The following is a 22535-nucleotide window of genomic DNA, read 5'->3' as shown; positions in this document are numbered from 1 at the left end:
TAACAGATGGTTTAAGGTTTATGGCAGTGATGCTCTGAAAATAACTTATAGGAAAGGCATTTCATTTAAAGGAAATTACTTTTTAATTCTAGCTTTGTGTGTTCCTTTCACATTAATCTCCTTTGTTCAATAGTTAGATTTCACTGAAAAGAAAAAGCAACAGTAATAAATTACAACACACATCCTGTTAGATCGCATCATTGATGAATAATAGTTGCTTAGTAATATAATGCCATGGGACATTCTGAATTGTTTAAGTAACAAATAGATACACTTCAGTTTGAAGTATGGTTGCTTTAATAATAATGCATCTATTCCTCAAAAATGAAGTCATATTTCTTTTTTCAATCCCTTATAGTTTCTACCGGACTCCTGCCAGTTGTACTTTTCACTTGCTTATAGAATATAGTAATGTCTTAATGAGAGATCCCTATAATTGCCTCCTACTTCCTTTTCAGAGGCCTCTAATTTCAATTTAGCACATCTGTGTGAGATTAGAATAGCAAGCTCTTCAAGGAAAGTATGGGCACAGTCTGTGCTTCTTTAGCCCACTCCATGGTGTCTGACTATCCAGCAGTTATCAAATCCTGAATCAAAAAGACCATCTCCTGCCTCACCACTGACAACAGCAAAGCAGTCATATTAGAATCCCCTCTAAAACTCAGTACCTTGTTCCTCAATGGCCTGGATTGAATTTCACCTTCCAAATATGTGTAGGTTGGGGGCAATGTGAGAAGTTAAAATGCAGAAAATCTGAAACAGGTACTTAACCGGCCTCAAATCCATGCAGGCCCAATTTTAATAGGGGTAGAATGTAGTGCAGCGACAAATCTTGGGGAAGCAGGTGGATTAATTACATAATGCAATGATGATGTCATTCTTTTTTAACTTTAGGCAGCCTCTACACTGTAACTTGTAGACCATAAACATTATTTCTACTAGGTTCCACAAGCTTCTCAGTAAATCCCTTGGTTCCAGTGATTTTTCTGCTCCCTTACATATTTCCAGCTGCTCCCAATCCTGACGATCATATGCTCATCTACCCAATTACCATTGAATGTCTGTGTAGGGACACAACAGGCCATCATGGGAACCTCATTCCCGCTACGTCAAATATACTTTTATGATCCAGACACTATCATCCCCAACCACCACAATTGAGACCGACCATAACATAGGTAACTCCAACCCTGTGCGATGATGACCCCCATGATCCCCTTTCTGATTCTCCATTACAACAACTTGCTCTCTTATGTTTCATTCCAGTGAAGCAGTCTTCCCAGATTATAGATCTGCAGAGGTTGTCTTAGCAACACATTTTGAAGTTCCAACTCTTAAACCTGCCTCTCTCCTTTCCTTCCATGACCTCACAGAATCTAATTTTTGATGAGGTCTTCATGTGCCACACTAATTCCTCTTCCATAACTGCTCAATGTTTTGTTATTTTCGTCTCTGGAGTATTTTGAGATGTTTTACTTCATCCATGCCCCTTATTAAGTGTTTGCATGAGAACACGCAAAGAGAACATGCTGAAGGAAAGGTCACTGGACCTAAAACGTTAACTCTGATTTCTCTCCATAGATGCTACCAGGCCTGCTGAGTTTTTCCAGCAATTTCTGGTTTGTTTGTTGTTGATGCTGAATGAAATATTCTGTCTCATCACATCATCTCACATCATTCTGTTACTGATTCACAAAAATAAAATGCTACAATTAGAACTTAAAACAATTTAGTGTTAAAAATGTTTATTTTAACAGCGTATTTTCTTTTTTTTGAACACCACAGATGCAACGACTGTTACTTTTGATCCCGTAACTGCAAATGAAAACCTTATCCTTTCAGAAGATCGAACAATTGTACGCTACACTGATGCAGTTGTAAAGGCTCCATATAGCCCCAAACGATTTGATGATACTTTGTATGTGCTTGGTTCTCAAGGATATACATTTGGCAATCATTACTGGGAGGTGGTGGTGAAGAGTAAGTCTGATTGGGAGATTGGGGTTGCTTATTCATCTATACCTAGGAAAGGGAAATGTTGGTTGGGTAGGAACAATGTATCATGGTCTCTAGAATGCAGCTCTGAACAGTATACTGCATGGCACAATAATATATCCCTAAAAGTTACTGTGAATGGAAAACTTGAACGGGTTGGCGTTTATTTGAATTATCCTGGGGGGGTGTTAGCATTTTATGATGCTGAGAAAATGACACTTTTAGTTCCCTTTTATCATAAGTTTACTGAAGCCCTTTACCCTATTTTAAATCCCTGCAACAGTAAAGGAGGAAATTTTGCACCTTTAACAGTTTTGCAACTGAAAGGAATTTAGCCTCCATTATTTCAAATTTTTTTTTTAGTATAATTTCTGTGACAAGCTCTATCTTGCCAACCAGGACAACTGGAGGATTCGATGGGGGAGATGGTGGGAATGGTGATCGAGAGCATTCACTAACGGGTAAAACTGAAAGTAGTATTAAAGTAGCATTTGGTCCATCCTTTTCAATGTCCAAATAGCAAATGTTGATGTCCTGTGTAAGCACTGGCTTCTTCCTTGCATGATATGTTTGCTGCCATAGATGTAAAGACTGCTGACATCATGTCTGCAAATACACACCAGTGTTCAAAAGGGCCCTGAAAGATAACACAACAATCATTCATCAACCACATGACTAGGATTGCTAATGTGGCAGAAACATGAAGCATAACCTACTGGCCTCTTTCAGGAAACAATTATAGGTGGTACAGTGGCTCAGTGGTTAGCACTACTGCCTCACAGCACCAAGGACCTGGGTTCGATTCCAGCCTCAGCCTCTGTGTGGAGTTTGCACATTCTCCCCGTGGGTTTCCTACCGGTAATCCGGTTACCTCCCACAGTCCTAAGATGTGCAGGTCAGGTGAATTGGCCATGGTGTCCAGGGATGGGAAATGCAGGGTTACAGGGATAAGATAGGGGTTAGGTCTGGTGGAATGCTCTTCGGAAGGTCAGTGTGAACTCAGGCTGAATGGCCTGCTTCCACACTGTAGGGATTCTTAAAAACAATTGCCCATCTCCTGCCAGTCTTGCCAAGATGGTGCAGCCTGACTGCAGGCCCAGAGCTGTTTGATGGTGTCATCCAAGGGCAGCTGCAATATTTCCCCACTGAAATTCATCAGCTTTTCTTCATCTAGTGGTGTGATATTGGTTACATGAAGACAGGACTAAGAGAATTCAACCATAGATGACACAAAATGAAAGCAACAAGATATCTTGCATTGACAGGCATGATTCACTGTGGATGGTAACACAGGAGCTGAGAACTGTGTGAGTTGGCATGCACTGCCAGGAGAAAGTGAGGTCTGCAGATGCTGGAGATCAAAGTTGAAACTTTATTGCTGGAACAGCACAGCAGGTCAGGCAGCATCCAGGGAACAGGAGATTCGACGTTTCGGGCACAGGCCCTTCTTCAGGAATGAGCAGAGAGTGTTCAGCAGGAGAAGATAAAAGGTAGGGAGGAGGGACTTGGAGGAGGGGAGTTGGAAATGTGATAGGTGGAAAGAGGTCAAGGTGAGGGTGATAGGTCGGAGTAGGATGGAGGCGGAGAGGTCAAGAAGAAGACTGCAGGTCAGGAAGGCGGTGCCGGGCTGGAGGGATCCGGCTGAGACAAGGTGGGGGGAGGGGGGATGAAGAAACTGGTGAAGTCCAAGTTCATCCCCTGCGGTTGGAGGGTTCCCAGTCGGAAGATAAGACGCTCCTCCTCCGACCGTCGGGTTGTTGTGGTTTGGCGGTGGATGAGTCCAATGACCTGCATATCCTCGGTGGAGTGGGAGGGGGAGTTGAAATGCTGTGCCACAGGTTGGTTGGGTTGGTTCGTCCGGGTGGCCCAGAGGTGCTCTCTGAATCGCTCCGCAAGTAGGCGGCCTGTCTCCCCAATATAGAGGAGGCCACACCGGCTGCAGCGGATGCAGTAGATGATGTGGGTGGAGGTGCAGGTGAATCTGTGGCGGATATGGAAGTTTCCCTTGGGGCCTTGGAGAGAAGTGAGGGGGGAGGTGTGGGCGCACGTGTTGCACCTCCTGCGGTTGCAAGGGAAGGTGCCGGGAGTGGTGGTTGGGTCGGTGGGGGGGTGTGGATCTGACAAGGGAGTCGCGGAGGGAGTGGTCTCTACGGAAAGCTGATAGGGGAGGGGAGGGAAATATATCCTTGGTGCTGGGGTCTGTTTGGAGGTGGCGGAAGTGACGGCGGATGATGCGCTGTACATGGAGATTGGTGGGGTGGTAGGTGAGGACCAGTGGGGTTCTGTCCTGGTGGCGGTTGGAGGGGCGGGGCTCAAGGGCGGAGGAGCGGGAAGTGGAGGAGATGCGGTGGAGGGCACCGTCGACCACGTCGGGGGGGAAATTGCGGTCCTTGAAGAAGGAGGCCATCTGTGTTGTACGTATTTTGAACTGGTCCTCCTGGGAGCAGATGCGGCGGAGACGAAGGAATTGGGAGAATGGGATGGCGTTTTTACAGGGGGCAGGATGGGAGGAGGTGTAGTCCAGGTAGCTGTGGGAGTCGGTTGGTTTGTAGTAGATGTCCGTGTTGATTTGGTCGCCTGAGATAGAAACAGAAAGGTCTAGGAAGGGGAGGGAGGAGTCCGAGACTGTCCAGGTGAATTTGAGGTCGGGGTGGAAGGTGTTAGTGTAGTGGATGAACTGTTCAACCTCCTCGTGGGAGCACGAGGTAGCGCCGATACAGTCATCAATGTAGCGAAGAAAAAGATGGGGGGTGGGGCCAGTGTAGTTGCGGAAGATGGATTGTTCCACATACCCTACGAAGAGGCAGGCATAGCTGGGGCCCATGCGGGTGCCCATGGCTACTCCTTTTGTTTGGAGAAAGTGGGAGGATTGGAAAGAAAAGTTGTTCAGGGTGAGGACCAGTTCGGTCAGTCGAAGGAGGGTGTCGGTGGAAGGGTACTGGGTGGTACGGCGGGAAAGGAAGAAGCGGAGTGCTTTGAGTCCTTCGTGATGGGGGATGGAGGTGTACAGGGACTGGATGTCCATGGTGAAGATGAGGCGTTGGGGACCGGGGAAGCGGAAATCCTGGAGGAGGTGGAGGGCGTGGGTGGTGTCACGAACGTAGGTGGGGAGTTCTTGGACTAATGGGGACAGGACCGTGTCGAGGTATGCCGAGATGAGTTCGGTTGGGCAGGAGCAGGCTGAGACGATGGGTCGTCCGGGGCAGTCAGGTTTGTGGATTTTGGGCAGGAGGTAGAAACGGGCGGTGCGGGGTTGTGGGACTATGAGGTTGGAGGCGGTGGATGGGAGGTCCCCTGAGGTGATGAGGTTATGGACGGTCTGGGAGATGATGGTTTGGTGGTGGGGGGTGGGGTCATGGTCAAGGGGACGGTAGGAGGAGGTACCTGCACTGCCAGCAATGCTATATGCTTGTAGTCAATGGCACCTTGCATCTCAAGGAATCCCAAAATTGCCGTAAAGCTATATGCTCCCTCTGCTTGCTGCTGAGTGGCAACAGAGAATGAAAAATGCTCAGCTATCTTTGAATATTGGACATCAATGACCTTCTTGACATAATAATGGATGGTAAACTGTTAGGTGATGTAGAATCCTCCAGCTTCAACTTGGAAACATCCAGAAGCATCAACTTCATTGTCATGGTTACATTTACAACCATTCCCAATATGGTTCTTACCCTGCTCTGATGTATAGGTGTACCTGCAGAAGGTAGTAGATTTCAATTAAATCTGTCAGGAAAGAAAATTAATCATCACTGTGTGCATATGATTTCCTGCTCAGACCTATCCTCCTCCTCCTTTCCCTTCTAATAAACTGCCTCTTTCTGTGCTACCACTATCATTCTTTGAAATGTGCTTCATTCTGAGAGGAATTACGATTGAGAGCAATAGATTTGTGCAGAAAGCTTGAGTAACACATACTTTAGTACTTGCCAAACTATTTCCTATAGATGTGAACAACTTCAAATAATTCTGGAAAGCCACCAAGCACTCCTTTAGGGATGGCAACTGTCAGGAAAAACAAGCTGGAATTGAATCCAGGTTCTTGGCACTGGGAGGTAGCAGTGCTAACAACTGAGCTGCTGTGCTGCTAGGGATTGTAGCAACTTAGAACACATTGTTTATGATAGTATCACAAAAAGCTTAACATATTTGTATGATGTTCCTCTGTCAGCTATACAATGGTAGCCTGCTTCTAAAAGGGCAAATATTTGAAAAGGGGCTAAGAGGGCAGTGAAACTAGTGCTTGATTTTTGCGCCAAAGTGTTGTATGAAAACGATGGGCTACATAAATATGATTTTACATATCCTGAAAAATAACATAGAGGAATATTATGGGAACTTGTTAAGTGTTGATGTGCTAATTTTTTGAATACACATTTCCAGGTCATTGAACCTTGCCCCATAGCTTGATCATCAATATGATAAACTATGATCCTTGCCTATCCTAGCTCCATTCTAATTTTCACTCCTCCCAATCTTCCTATGAGGTATTGATTCTATGCTGAGATGTGGCATAATTACTGCCTCTTGCCCTCTGGTACTTCATCCAAGTATTCAGTGTGTAAGCTCTGGCATTAAGGGCAACAAGCAATTTCTCTCCTGGAAACATCACAGATTAGATCTCCACACTTTGCTGACATATTCCAGCATAAATCCTTGGAATGTTTAAAACTGGCTTTTGGTTCACTGGACAGTCCTTCTCTCCACACCAAAGGATGACCTATCTATTGATCCAACAGCTGACTAATTATGATAAATCATCATTGAAGATGAACTTTGAAAAAAAATTCAAATAATATTAAACTTAACAAAAACAGAAATTGCTGGAGAAACTCAGCATGTCTGGCAGCATCTGTGGAGAGAAAGCAGAGCTAAAATGTCAAGTTCAGTGACACTTCTTCAGAATTATGAGTCCTGATTCATCATGAACAGAGTTATGCAATCCTGTACAATCCTTAAGCTTCAAAAGGAAAACCTCATAAACAGATGTACAGTGACACTGATGTCCTACTGACTTTGTGATTTCATTTAATGAATAGCTTGGGAAAGTTCCAGGTTAATATAAAAGCTAAATATTGTGGATGCTGGAAATCTGAAACAAAAAACAGAAAGTCTTGGAGAAACTCAACAGTTTTGGCAGCATCTGTGGAGAAAGAAACAGAGTTAACGTTTTGAGTCCAGTCTGGATTTTCTTCAGAAGTTCCTCCAGCTTGAGTTAATTGTTGAACTCTTGTTAGTTTGCACATTGATATCACAACTGAATGCACCTGGTTTATATAGGTCGTGTTAAAAATTTCTAGTCCTGATTGTAACCTAGCAACCCCTGCCTGAAGTCTGCTTGAAATAACACTGGGTGAGAATAAGATTGGGTTTTGCTGTGATACCTATTGGGAATGCATTATCTGCTGCCATTTAATGTGAAGGTTCACATATGGATAATGACTAGTTACCAAAAGGAAGTAAGAAAGATATAGAATTATACAGCAGCAAGAAAGAAATGCCTTCAGGTGGGAGCGATGGTGTTGGGAAAAAAATAATGTTCAGAGGAAAGCAATTATATGTGCAACAGACGCCACCAATTAAAACATGCACAATATAATGACTTCATATTAGAACATCTGTTTTGAAATGCAGTGGACTCGGCCTGTTTGTCATGTTAACATCTGGTGTGTGTTCATAGTGGAATGGTTATTTAGCTGTTAATTCTGGTTACTTTTTGTAATTACTGTAGACTTGCTTTCATAAGGAGTTATTGAACAGATGTAGTGCATTATTGTGCAAGCACTAAGTCACTAATTAATTTGATATTAGGAGTAATACCTGATAAAACAGGATTTTTTATTTGTATATTTCTTATCATAAACTCAAGATCTTCCAAAACATTTCACACGAAGAGCTGCTATTGAAAGGCAGTTGTTGTAGACCAAAACAGCAATGCTGTAATGACCAATTCATCAGTCTTAGTTTAAATATCTCTATCTAATGTAAATTGATAGCATTGAAATGGGAGTTACACTGGCACACCCACCACCTAGCTATGCTTGCATCCAACTGCTGTTATCTTCGATAACTCAAGAGGCGTGCTTCTAGACTTTCTGTCTGCTTTAGGCAAGAAGCCACTTATATGAAATGGAATCCAATGGCATATACAGGATACCGATTGCAATTTTGATGTTCAAATGCACAAGATGTGCATTGCTAATGCAATGATTGTTCATACCAACATTGAATGACCAAACCAATGGGCTTTAAAGAGATATTTGAACTAACTCTATGAAGGCCAGTATCGTGTCACTAAGTCACCCTTTAATTACACATACTGACTCAGCTAGCTCAGAGCCAGCTGTTTGAGTAAATAGAATCCCAGACACTCCTGTTTGCATCTGTCAGGTAGGACTCCCTGATTGGGCCAGGTTAACAGCCTCTATCAGTGAACTCATATCCTATGAGATGCAGCAGGCTGACATTGTTCCAATGATTTCAATCAAGAGCTGCTCAAGAAACAGCCTGAAGATTTCTTTAACTTTTGGTATTATGGTGGGGGGGGGTTCAAATTATTCCTGTAGCCTGCTGTTAATCCAATAAACCTATTTTCAGATCATGTTGGAGGCCTGAGAAGAGCGGTTAGACCACGGGAATACCATCACCTCAAACTCCACTCTGAAAAACTGAGTTGGAGCACTTTAGTGTTCCTTTCACTGTTGATGGGTCACAAACTTGGAATTGTTTACCTAGCATTGTCAGTGTGAAACTTTTACATTAAATGATGGAGGGACAAATATTAGGCTGATTCATCCCAGTTTTTGTCTATGAGTGCCCTTCATAATCTGAAATGACATCCAGATTACTTGCACACTTAAACGAGGTTTTGACTGAATTGCGCTCGACGTCATGCTGGTGCAAAAAATTGAAATGTGCATTGTATACAGGAATTATGCAGTATAGGCAGATTATGACATTAATCTGTATGCAGTTCTGATATGATATCGGTGGAGCCATTCTGGAGATCATTGCTCCCAGCAAGCATCCTCTCTTATCACACATGGTTTAACACACTCAACAGAAGGAAGAACCCCACCAGTGCTATTTTAAGTGATTATCCGCTTCTTAACAAATAAGTTGCAAGTTGATTTTTCCTTGTGATTCATGCATGTGCTTTTTAATGTTGTTTCACGTTGCAGAATTCTTCAGAGTGGTAAGGCAAATGCTAAAGGATGATTTGTTGATTTCAAAGCTTCTGCAAGTATTAGTTACTTTGATAAATAAAGACAGAGAATGCCGAGGGGACAAAAAAGCTTAGTTGGTCTGGCAACATCTATGTGGAGAGAAACAGAGCTGAAGAAAATAATTTGGAGATGCCGGTGTTGGACTGGGGTGTACAAAGTTAAAAATCACACAACACCAGGTTATAGTCCAACAGGTTTAATTGGAAGCACACGAGCTTTCGGAGCGACGCTCCTTCATCAGGTGATTGTCCGAACTGGTCCTCACCCTGAACAACTTTTCTTTCCAATCCTCCCACTTTCTCCAAACAAAAGGAGTAGCCATGGGCACCCGCATGGGCCCCAGCTATGCCTGCCTCTTCGTAGGGTATGTGGAACAATCCATCTTCCGCAACTACACTGGCCCCACCCCCCATCTTTTTCTTCGCTACATTGATGACTGTATCGGCGCTACCTCGTGCTCCCACGAGGAGGTTGAACAGTTCATCCACTACACTAACACCTTCCACCCCGACCTCAAATTCACCTGGACAGTCTCGGACTCCTCCCTCCCCTTCCTAGACCTTTCTGTTTCTATCTCAGGCGACCAAATCAACACGGACATCTACTACAAACCAACCGACTCCCACAGCTACCTGGACTACACCTCCTCCCATCCTGCCCCCTGTAAAAACGCCATCCCATTCTCCCAATTCCTTCGTCTCCGCCGCATCTGCTCCCAGGAGGACCAGTTCAAAATACGTACAACACAGATGGCCTCCTTCTTCAAGGACCGCAATTTCCCCCCCGACGTGGTCGACGGTGCCCTCCACCGCATCTCCTCCACTTCCCGCTCCTCCGCCCTTGAGCCCCGCCCCTCCAACCGCCACCAGGACAGAACCCCACTGGTCCTCACCTACCACCCCACCAATCTCCATGTACAGCGCATCATCCGCCGTCACTTCCGCCACCTCCAAACAGACCCCAGCACCAAGGATATATTTCCCTCCCCTCCCCTATCAGCTTTCCGTAGAGACCACTCCCTCCGCGACTCCCTTGTCAGATCCACACCCCCCACCGACCCAACCTCCACTCCCGGCACCTTCCCTTGCAACCGCAGGAGGTGCAACACTTGCGCCCACACCTCCCCCCTCACTTCTCTCCAAGGCCCCAAGGGAAACTTCCATATCCGCCACAGATTCACCTGCACCTCCACCCACATCATCTACTGCATCCGCTGCAGCCGGTGTGGCCTCCTCTATATTGGGGAGACAGGCCGCCTACTTGCGGAGCGATTCAGAGAGCACCTCTGGGCCACCCGGACGAACCAACCCAACCAACCTGTGGCACAGCATTTCAACTCCCCCTCCCACTCCACCGAGGATATGCAGGTCATTGGACTCATCCACCGCCAAACCACAACAACCCGACGGTCGGAGGAGGAGCGTCTTATCTTCCGACTGGGAACCCTCCAACCGCAGGGGATGAACTTGGACTTCACCAGTTTCTTCATCCCCCCTCCCCCCACCTTGTCTCAGCCGGATCCCTCCAGCCCGGCACCGCCTTCCTGACCTGCAGTCTTTTTCTTGACCTCTCCGCCTCCATCCTACTCCGACCTATCACCCTCACCTTGACCTCTTTCCACATATCACATTTCCAACTCCCCTCCTCCAAGTCCCTCCTCCCTACCTTTTATCTTCTCCTGCTGAACACTCTCTGCTCATTCCTGAAGAAGGGCCTGTGCCCGAAACGTCGAATCTCCTGTTCCCTGGATGCTGCCTGACCTGCTGTGCTGTTCCAGCAATAAAGTTTCAACTTTGATCTCCAGCATCTGCAGACCTCACTTTCTCCTGCACTGTCCTGTGACAATCACCTGATGAAGGAGCGTCGCTCCGAAAGCTAGTGTGCTTCCAATTAAACCTGTTGGACTATAACCTGGTGTTGTGTGATTTTTAACTTTGAAGAAAATAAAAATGTGATAGGTTTGACGGTTAAAAGAAAGGATACAGTTCAGATGGAACAAAAAGAAAATGTCAGGGGTAAGCTGGAGAGTAGGAGGGATTATGTCAAGGAACAGGAGGCAAAGGGAGCAGCAATGCTTGTAATCAAGGAACAAAGCATTGGTCCAGATGAAATGTTAATAGCAAAATAAGGTCAGTTCTGACTGGAAGCAAAAACATTGACACAAGACAAAGACTGGCATTTCACAAATAGAAAGGAAAAGTGCATGAGTAGTGATTCACTTTGGAATACAGGACTACATGATTTGAAAAATAAACAGAGACCCATGCCAAGAAGGATAAGCTGTGAGAAGGGGAAGAATGAGGAAAGCTCACAGCTGGAGACTACAACCATTTGAGGTGTTTTCAGGAGCCATTTTCATACCTGAACCTGGGAGAGTAAAACACTTTAGTAAGGACATCCATGTTAAAATCTCAACTGCTACAGCTACAACTGTAACCTCAGAGAAGGTCAAGGATGGCATTGCAAATGGTTATGAAGGTAACTGTGGTGATAAGCTTTTGCACATCTAGATCCTTGCAGCCAGAGCTGGAGATATTTGCTCTGACTTATTGTTTGTTTGTTATTGTTTAGTTAAGAGAGGTTCTGTTCACTGAGCACTAATTACATTCCAATCTCTCTTGCTTGAGACAGACAGACAGAGTGAGTATGCAGCTTCAAATGGACTGCTGGCTTCCCCATTGTGTAAGATGGTATTGACTACATGCACAGAAAATAACAAATACTGGAAATGACAATGGATCAGATAGCATTTGAGTCTAGATGACCCTTCGTCAGAACTTTTTCCTTGACTACATGCATGTTCTTTTGCAGGTGCAGGGTGTTAATTCTTGGCTATACCAGAACCAAAACGTTTTCCATTTTCTTAGTGTTCAGCCAATGTGGGGCCACAGACAGCAAATCATGTAGCTCAATCCTCTAACCCCAACAGTATTTATGATGCTTCTATTCTGCGCCAGTTTGCTATCCTACTTGTGTTTTTTGCTACATTGCACTATCAGAAGGAAGTGAATTCTTTGGAGAGGGTAAAGAAAAGGTTTACCAGGATAATGCCTGGAATGGGGGATTTTAGCTATGAAGAAAGATTGGATGGACTGTGTTTGTTTTCACTGGAATGCAGGAGGATGAGGGGCAACCTGATAGATGTTTATAAGATTGTGAATGACATGGATAGAGTGGAAATTATGAGAGTGGAGGGGTCAATTACTATGCCCTGAAGAAGGGCTTATGCCCGAAACGTCGATTCTCCTGTTCCTTTGATGCTGCCTGACCTGCTGCGCTTTTCCAGCAACACATTTTTAAGCGTCAATTACTACGGGTCAATTATGAGAGGATACAGATTCAATATGTGGGGGAAACATTTAAAAAAGATGTGCAAGGTAAGATTTTCACACAAAGGGTGGTGAGTACCTGGAACTCGCTGCCAGAGGAGGTGGTCGAAGCAGACACAACAGCAGCATTCAAGAAGCACCTGGACGAATACATGAATAGGAAGGGAATAGAGAGATATAGATCTTGTAAGTGATCACAGTTTTAATATGGAAGGGCAAATTGCTTTCGCACAGGCTTTGAGGACTGAAGGGCCTGTTCCTGTGCTATATTGCCTTTGTTCTTTGTGTTTTGTTCAAAGACTGACAGCATGGCTGATGATTCCATTGTGGCACGCTTATACACATGTGCAGCACTAATACAATTAAACCCTTGGAGAGGGAACTTGAATAGCTCTTGGCCTGGAATGCTTGGATATAGGGTAAGCCATCTCACACAAGTGGCAACAATCTTTATTTTCTATAGTTGCTGCCTGACCTGTTGAGTATTTCTAATTATTTTTGTTCTTATTTCAGCTTTCAAGCAACTGTAGTATTTGCATTAGCTTTCTGAAAATTTTTTAACACACCAAGCATTGTGTTGTGCCTAGCCATTAATATTCTTGTACAGGGTTCCAATCTCAGTACTCAACTGCAGAGTTCTCTACTTCAGAACCCATGAGGGCCCCCCAATGAGCTGGCATGACATTACTCTTGTGTCTTGCACTGGGAATAGCCCTCTTCTGCTCGGTGTCCCATCATGCAAAACTCCCACTTCAAAACTAATCTTTGAGTTGTATGCTGTTTCAATACTTGAGCTAATGGATGAGTGTGAAATCAAACAGTGCTGTGTCCTCATCACCAATCTCTTCTTGGTGTTCCTTTACTACATGGCCAGTTGGACCTCTTCAGTGTTTAAAAGAAAATGGTATCTGGGTAAAGTTCTAATGCAAAGATGGTGGGAGGGAGCATAAGATGTACACATTATACCACTTGCAACTTTTAAGGCATAAGAGATTGTGGGATGTGGCAATAGTGGAATGTGAGAAAGAGGATTACTTTAGATGATACCTTCCCTGGTTATACACTTACCATTTGCCATGGCTTAGTCATGGACATCTCAGCAATGGCTAACAGCTCTTTTCCATTGTGTTAGGAGATGCGGATAGGGCTGTCAGCCTCTGCTTAGTTCCTGTGGCCCTGTATCACGTCGTCCTACAAGAGATTTGGAATTATTTCATGGACTGTCATGTAACCTCTTTGAATGACGTGGCTGTTAAGGTTGGTGTGTCAGTATGAGGGTAATATGAAACATATGAATGTTTGGTATGATGTGAGGCCTGACATTAAGACCTACAAACCCTACCAAGTCAGTGCATAGTGATAGTAGTATACTAGTTTATTCAGATTACCTCTGCTGTGCAATCCACTGATGAATTCTTGATTCTGTCAGGATATTCCTGAAGAAGGGCTCATGCCCAAAATGTCGATTCTCCTGCTCCTTGGATGCTGCCTGACCTGCTGCGCTTTTCCAGCAACACATTTTCAGCTCTGTCAGGATAACTACAAGCGTCATTGCGAGCTGTGAGTAAGTAATGGCAGGTCGATCAGCCTGTGCCTCACTTATACTCAAAGCGGTTGAGCTATTAGAGAACAAGAAAATGTTGTCAACCTTCCAGCTGAGAAGATTTGTGAATGTAGAAATAAAATTAACAGTAAGAAGTAGAGGAAAACAAAAGTAATAATAATAATAGTATTAACAACAGATTGATGGGCACAAGTCTTTCTCGTTGCCAAGGATAAGTGAGCATCAAAAATACTCACAAAATTGAGTTTGTGTATGCTTCCTCCATGATATTGAGATATCCTTCCAAAATTTCTCATGGCAGAGTACCACTAGGCACAATACCAGCACCAATATTAAGATTGTGGCCCACGCATATTTGGCTGTATATCATTTTAGTAAAACACAATTAGTCTTGCATCGATGATGCGAAGTGAATTCACATTCACATTTGTGGCTGGAAATACCATAGTGGATTGATCTGCCTTATTAATAGCCCAGTTCTTGCCATCAATTGTCTCAATTGTTTGGATTGTTTCTGTAATTACCTCAAGCTTGAAGTCATATAGTTGTTACAATTTAATGTTTCTGTATGCCATGGGGAACACATCATCAACTCCAATGGTTGGGTTACCGGTACTATTTTGTTCTGTGCAAAACCAGACAGCTGCCACTGTATCTTTTGTTTGGTGTGCAGCAATCCTGAATGCTTGTGAAATACAAAGCTGGATCTTGTGATAGATTGTTGCATACTCTGGAAAAGGAAACTGATTAACAGCTCTCTGAGTCAACAGAAAAAAATATTTGGGAGCCTCAGGCCAACGGTTCTATTTCCTTTATCATTGGAAAATGAACAACTGACAAATATGAGTATGTGAAGACATCTGAGGGGAGGATTCAATCTCTTTTTTAAATTGGGTGCTTGTCTAGTTCCGTTATTGTCAGAAATACTTAGAAGGCCAGGCAACATCCATGGAGAGAAAGTTATGAGGTGCAACTTAATACTCCCCTGGGATAGTCTGAAAGGTGTAAAGGCAGAATATTGGGTCAGGAAAGCACAGGATGGAGAGCCTGTGACCTCCCAATCAAGACCAATAGGTATTTAAAGATATCATTCTGCCTCAGCTGGTATTCAACCAGCAATGAACAAGTGTGCAGGGGTGAAGCCTGCTAGTGAGTCACACCTTTTAAGCATCTTATACGCAACAGAGAGAACTGTGTAGAGAAGAAGAGCAAAAAAGAGACAATACCTCACTTTCCCTCTCTCCCCTTGCTGGGGCCTTCCATACTGACCCTGATCATCCTGTTTCACTCACCTGCAATCTCCAGCTATGAACTTCTTCCTCTGTCTCTTTCTGTACTGCCAGTGACCACCAATCACGAGCAGTATACTTGTTCTTCAGGTGAAAATTTGGAGAGGAAAAAAAACGGTAACCCTGATGTCAGCCAGCAGAAAGACTAATTGGAACTTAATCTCCTAGACTCCTGGAAATCACCATGAACTGGGGTGCCACTGACTCTCCTAGCCAGCGTATAAACCTGTTGTCATTATTATTAAATTCTAGTCAGTATTTCAGGGTAATGACCCCAATCAGAACTTTCCAGATTTCTATTAAATGCAATGTTATGCTTTTTCATTGCTTTAGGCATTTTTATTTATTGTTTTGCAATTATTAATTTTAACTTGTGAGGTTTAATTAACTATAGTTTCAAGTTCATTCTAAACTTTGTCTGAATCATAGAAAAAATCTAAAAGTAATGAATAAAGCCAGAATTTATCTCATATTGTTTCTTTTGTGTAATGATTGTTTACATGATGATGCTGTTGCCGTAAACAAGAATATTGCTGAAAGAAGACATATTTGTTGAAGCTTTTCATCTTCTAATCAGGACTGTTTGATTAGATTGGATTAGATTAGATTACTTACAGTGTGGAAACAGGCCCTTCGGCCCAACAAGTCCACACCGCCCTGCCGAAGCGCAACCTACGCATACATTTACCCCTTACCTAACACTATGGGCAATTTAGCATGGCCAATTCACCTGACCTGCACATCTTTGGACTGTGAGAGGAAACCGGAGCACCCGGAGTAAACCTACGCAGACACGGGGAGAATTGCAAATTCCACACAGTCAGTCGCCTGAGGCGGGAATTGAACCCGGGTCTCTGGCGCTGTGAGGCAGCAGTGCTGACCACTGTGCCACCCACTAAGAGTATCTATTTAATGGAACACCAAAATACTGTGTGAGAGGAGAGTGCTGATTGGTTGGCAAATGGATTCTGATTGGTTAAGGTGCTGCCGTGGAGAATATACCAGTTAATGACTATAATATTTGTGTAATATTGGCAATCTTATTTAAGGAAGGATGTAAATACATTGCAGTTCAGAAAGTGTTTACCAGATCAATACCTGGAATGGGAGGATTGTCAAATGAAGGAAGGTTGTACAAGCTAGGCTTCTATCTGCTGAATGTTAGGAGAGTAAAAGGTGACTTGATTGCAATGTATAACATCCTGTGAAGTCTTGACAGGGTAGATGTAGAGGGGATTTTTGCTGTAATGGGAGAATCTAAAAGTAGGATATCACTGCTTTAATATCATGGATCATCCATTTAAATAGAAAGGAGTTGATTTTTTTCTCTCACAAAGTTGTTAATCTTTGGAACTTTCTTTTAGGAAGAGATGGATAGATTCTTGATAAGCAATGGGGTGAAGGTTATCAGTGGTAGGCAGGAATGTTATGGTTACAATCAGATCCAACCTCGATTGTATTGAATAAAAACACTGGTTCAAAGTTTAAAATGGCCTACTTGTATTCCTTAGTTGTATCTTTGTATAACTGACAATGAACTGCCAAACATTGTTTAAATTTTAAACCAGGCAGGTTGACTTTCACTGTTTCAAGGCAATAAACTAACAAATGTTGAGATAAGAAGACATAGTGCATGTAAATGATCTTTCTGTCTATTCATTAGAAACATTTGCTCCCTTAAATTGATATTCTTGCAAATTGTTCTGAGGAATATAGGATGAAAAGTGTTAACAAAATGTGTCTTTTTTAGCAGTACTCAAAAGATTGTTTAAGACAGGAATATTTAATTTGAACCACGTATTTAAAAAACACTTTTACCCTATAGTAAAGTCCACTGAGAATTCACTTTGAAATAAATTTTGACCATTCCCTATAAATATTTTTTGTCCACCTAAATCATCAACTAGCTTTGTCTGTGCATTGCATAAACAGGAAATGAAGACACTGTCTCCATTTTGCTTAATATACAGCTGTCTCCCCCATTCCTGCTGCGCACCAGTTAAAAAGATTACACAATAATGCACACTGAACTTCACGAATGAATGAATGCTTCCAGCAGTGAAGTGATAATTACAGAAATCCATTACAGATTCAGGCTTTCATGTCTCACAATGATTTATTCACACATGGCAAAACTACATAGCTTGCAAAACAACATGAGAAATGAAGTATGAACAAGTGTTTTAATTTATAATTGCATATAACATTTGACCGTTTGTTAAGTAAATCCAAAATGCTTGTTAATGTGAAACAAGGTGCAAACATAAATTAGTTATTTCCAGCTTGATATGATTAAGTAAAGATCTTATATATTTTGTTAATAAAAAAAACATTAAACATTGCCTGTGTGTGAAAGAAACTGTTTGAAAGAGACAATATTTGTACAACATTGCAATTGCCATTTTCCAGAAGCTTTGGAGTTAGAAAAGTCTTTAGTACAACAGGACTGAATGAAATGCAAAGCAAATTTTAAAAATGCATCCATTAATCTAATTGTTCAAATCATTCTTAATCATTATTATAGCTCTGGTCGGCATTTAAGCTTCAAACCTACTCCTGCTGCCCAAAGACTTGAGAATCAGTCAAGCTGCTAATGAATTTTGAATCCATTCAATTCTTCATCATTGACATGTGCTTAGATTTCAGACTGATTATGATTGGGGCAATACAGAAGAAATTGTTTTCATTTAAACTAATTTTAATCAGTATGTTTTAATGAGTGCCACAAAGCCAAGGAGTGACTCACTCAAGGAAAACATTCTAATGTGTTGTAATACACAGTCATGGGAAACTGATCTGTGTAATGGGAAAAATGATCAAATAATCTGTTCTGGTGGTGGGGTTTGTAGAATAAATATTGGTCAGGGAATATCTTGAAAAGAATGAAATGCTGGGAAACTGAGACAAAGTAGAGTAGGCAAAGTCTAGTAAGGAGGTAAAAACAATGACTGCAGATGCTGGAAACCAGATTCTGGATTAGTGGTGCTGGAAGAGCACAGCAGTTCAGGCAGCTGCTCCTTGGATGCTGCCTGAACTGTGTTCTTCCAGCACCACTAATCCAAAGTCTAGTAAGGAGCATGGACACTGGCATGGAGCAGTTGGGCCAAATGGTCTATTGCTGAACTTTAAATGCATGTATTTCTCGGTGCAGTGAGGTTGTGATCTCACACTGATCAGTTGTTAAGCCAGGCAATTTCCTCAGGAATGGGACTAAGGAATTCTTTTTGGTCTTTTAAGCTACTTTGTGTGCTTTATTTAGTTGATGCTGTCTTGATAATTGATTCCCTTTTCTCCTATTCTTTTCTGCTTTCATTACAAACTGCCACCAGTTTCAATTTTCATCTTAATGTTAGTAGAAGCTTTGTACGTGTAATGTTTCTATCAGGAGATACAAGAATCCCAGTGTTCAGACATTTACCCACATTAGTTGCAACATAGACAGTGCAGCCTTTCTTCATCCCATTGGAATTACAGCTGTCTATTAAATCACACTTTGCAGTTATAATTACAAAATTCTGAAAAATGTGGGAGTAACATCAAAACAGATAAGCCACGGGAAGCAAAAATCTCACATGTCTCGTCTCAAGTGTATTATTATCTCTCAAATGCTTCTTCCTTCAGCCAGTTACCTGACACACTATGCGCAGAAAGGTTTTCAATCTTCTACAAGAAAAGTCTTCTTTATTTAACAAGGGCAACCAAGTATTGAAAATACATATAATAGATAGCCTCAATCCTTTCACAAATTGTCACTGGAACATAAAAGAAACAGCATTCTATAATAGTATATTTAATCGGTATCCTCATTAAGTTTGTTCTCAGGGCTGAAGTACAAAATTCAAGATCAAATTAAACCAAATTCTCCATACAGTCCAAATTTAGTTGATTTGTTTGAATTGTGAACAGAGTTGTTTTTGTTTTGAATTTTGACAGTAGGAGATGTTTTTCATCTGATGCTTTTCCTGCAAAGAGATAAAGAAAAGTACGTGCTAAAAGTATAACTGATTCATGAACGAGTGTATGAATAAGAGAATTAAAGGCCTTTCATTCCAATAATTCAGTGCATAATTTACTGATCATTTTCCATTGTCCTTCTGCAATACATGCTGTTTGAAGTGCATACCTGAATGCATTAGCTGCCATTTAGAACTGAGACTCGCAAAATATTGTCGTGACAGTCATAATTTTTCATCTATTTGACATGTGCTGGATCAAGAATCTAATCATTCTGAAGTCTTGAAGGGGCAGAGAGACAGATGGGAAGTGAGTGTTGGGTGATAGGGACTCAGGGGAAAATGGGGAGAATGAATAATGCGGGTGCCAATGTAAAAAGTCATGTGAAGAAATGCAGAGATTGTAAGTAAATTATTTTGCTCTTCATTTATATGCATGATATTTGGCAAGTGGCAATGACTGCTGTTTAGCTTGCATAATGCATAGAGATGAATCTTTTCCTATTTACATAAATAGTAATGTGATGATTTAGCTACATTTTCATTTTATGTAAAACAAAGGTAAAAATTACTTACCATTCTCTTTTGCTCTCCACCCGAGCATCCTTTTAAAATAAGATATTTTTAACTCCTTCCTGACTCCAATTTGACCCATTCTTCAGTCTCCATATGTCCCCGTGCTTTGTCTTAAATTCTCAATTGTTTCTTTTCCTCAGGTTCCACAATCAACTGGTGGAGCACATTCAATGGGCCTAATTCTGCTCCTATATCTCATGGTCTTCTGGTCTAAGGTTCCTGCTCCAAAAATATGTCTTCCACCCTATTAGGCCCCATGCTAAACCCAAATTCCCCTATATCCCTTTCCATCAGCACTCCCATTTCATAGTCTCCAATGCTCTGAACCCAGCTATGAACGCTTAATTCCCTAGTCTCTCTCTATTTTTCAAGCACATCTCGCAATATCCCATTCCCTATTCTCCCTCTGCTCATCTAAGTTGCCTTTCTTGATCTTTACTTTTCCACCAATCTTGAGACCTATCCCCTGTCTTTTTCTTCTCAGATTTTCAGTCCATACTCATTTTTTCCCACTCTGTCTTCCATTTCTGACAGCATTCAACAAAATATGTGTTTCCCTCCACTTACCTTTCAGGTCATGGTCTGACCGCTCTAATGCTGATTCCCATACTATGCTGCACCCAGGGATTGACTTCACTGATTGAAACCTTCTGTGAGAAGCTGCTGGTAATGTCCACTCCTGTAGCAGAAAGCTAGACAGGCAAATATTTTCTGGAAAGCAACAATAGCAGCAGGAAACTTCCCAACAGCAATCAAAGTGCACATATAGGTAAAACTAGCATTTGTGATAAATTCTACCTTTATACATCAAAAATCTCTCATTCTTCTGCCTCTCCAAACCATTTCACCATTACTAATGCCAAACACCTCATATATGGCGAAAGACTGAATGTGTCAACTGAATGTGAAAAGCAAACCATTTGTATAACTTAATTTGACAGGATATGTCAGGACTTTTATATTGCATCTTAAAGGTATTATTTAGCAAAGGGTTGTGAAATTTATTGATTTTCCTCATCTAAGCATTGCAGTATATGTAAATTTGATTTCTACTGTAATACGTGTGAAAATTGTTCCTTCAACCAATCGTTAAATTTCAGAAAGGGTGTTAGTCTGCCCCATCTGTGGTGTACAGATTATGATTCTTCATCAACTTGCTGAGGTGTCTGATATTTACAAGTCTGTTGGTGTTTGATTTGTCTATATAAACATCATTACAATCAGAACACCTCTTCCAACCAAACAAGAATGATTGATTGTGTTCATGAGATATATTATGCAACAGAATATATGGTTTTCAAATCTACCTCCCCATGTGTATGATAACCCTGTCACCAGGCATGTTATTCAAACAAAATTCTAAGATGAAATGAAATGTATGCAGTCTTTGAAGGCAAGCTTGGCATTCCTTTGCTTATTGCAAAGACAGGGTGAAATAGCTGAAAAATTACACTTGTCTTATTACCTTAATTAAAGAGTACAATCTGATTTTTCTGCCATGAGAATAAAGACTTGAAGAATGCTTCTTTTTGAAAATAAAATGTCACGTTAGTGATTCAAATTTATTCTGATTGATATGTATTTCAGATTTTTTGTGTTTATTTGTACATATTATCTTCAACCCCAATTCATTGTGCACCTCAAGTATTGGCTTGAATGAGCCTGTAAATAAAGTTGATTTTTTTCATTTTTTAATGCATTCTTGTGATGTAGGCATCACTGACTGGGCCAGCATTTATTGCCAATCCCAACTGAGAAGCTGGTGGTGAACTGCCTTGTTGAACCGCTGCAGTCAGTTTGCTTCAGTTAGATCCAAAATGTCATTAGGTTGGATTTTAACCCAGAAACACTGAAATAATGATGCTATATTTCCAAGTCAGGATGAAAAATCAGAGGCAAATTGACGACTATATCCTCAGGAAGTTTGTCCAGTTGCAGCTCCTGTTAGACTGCATGGATATGTTGGAGCGGCAGTCAAATACAGTTAGGAGCATGTAGGAGTGAAAAGCATCATCAACTGGAGATTTATAGACAAGTTCACACCCAAGGTTCAGGGTGACTACTAGAAGGAGCAAGCAGACAGTGCAGAAGTGCCCTGTGGCTATCCCCCTTACTCACAAGTATACCGTTTGAAAACTGTTGGAGTGGAATTGTCTATCAGAGGACAGTGACAGCGGCTGCCAGACTGGTGGCACCATAACTGGATCTATTGTTCAGCAGGAAGGGTCAAAGTACAATAGATGAGTCATAATAGGGAACTGTATGGTCGGGGTACAGATAGACATTTCTGTGGCTGCAAAAGAGATTCTAGAATTGTGTGTTGCCTCCTTGGTGTCAGGGTCAAGGATATCTCTGAGCAGGCACAGGATATTCTCAAAAGGGAGAGTGAGCAGCCAGAGGTCATTGCACACATTTGTATGAACAACACAGGCAGGAAGAGTGACGAGTTTCTGCAAAAGGTGTTCAGGGAGTTAGGTAATAAGTTGAAAAGCAGGGCCTCTAGGATTGTAACTAAGGATAATCCCTGTGCCATGTGCCAGAGAACTAGGAATAGGAAGATAGTGCAGTTAAATACATGCACTGGTGTAGAAGGGAGGGAGGGC

The 22535-nt window shown here is 42.1% G+C and overlaps 1 protein-coding gene across 10 annotated transcripts in view; it reads left to right on the top strand.

The window, feature by feature from the left end:
- The window catches only part of LOC122551067 (E3 ubiquitin-protein ligase TRIM62-like), a 256003-nt gene that overhangs the window by 55675 nt on the left and 177793 nt on the right, over positions 1-22535 (top strand). For 6 of the 10 annotated variants that reach the window (XR_015757456.1, XR_015757457.1, XM_087988248.1 and 3 more), the window contains exon 6: positions 1786-1980. Coding sequence is in view for 6 of the 10 variants with exons in the window: in XM_087988248.1 (XP_087844374.1) it covers positions 1786-1980 (195 nt within the window). In the remaining 4 variants the exon portion in view is untranslated. Of the gene's footprint in view, positions 1-1785; positions 3039-13979; positions 18292-22535 lie in introns of those variants that run through there. The other 4 variants (XR_015757458.1, XR_015757459.1, XM_087988249.1 and 1 more) reach the window with 3 other exon arrangements.

This window comes from Chiloscyllium plagiosum, unplaced genomic scaffold, assembly GCF_037043375.1.
Source record: "Chiloscyllium plagiosum isolate Xiang-an unplaced genomic scaffold, Cpla_swu_hap1 HiC_scaffold_6, whole genome shotgun sequence".
Lineage (NCBI taxonomy): Eukaryota > Metazoa > Chordata > Chondrichthyes > Orectolobiformes > Hemiscylliidae > Chiloscyllium > Chiloscyllium plagiosum.
The sequence above is the reverse complement of the archived record's forward strand: the minus strand, read 5'-3'. Positions and strand labels throughout refer to the sequence as shown.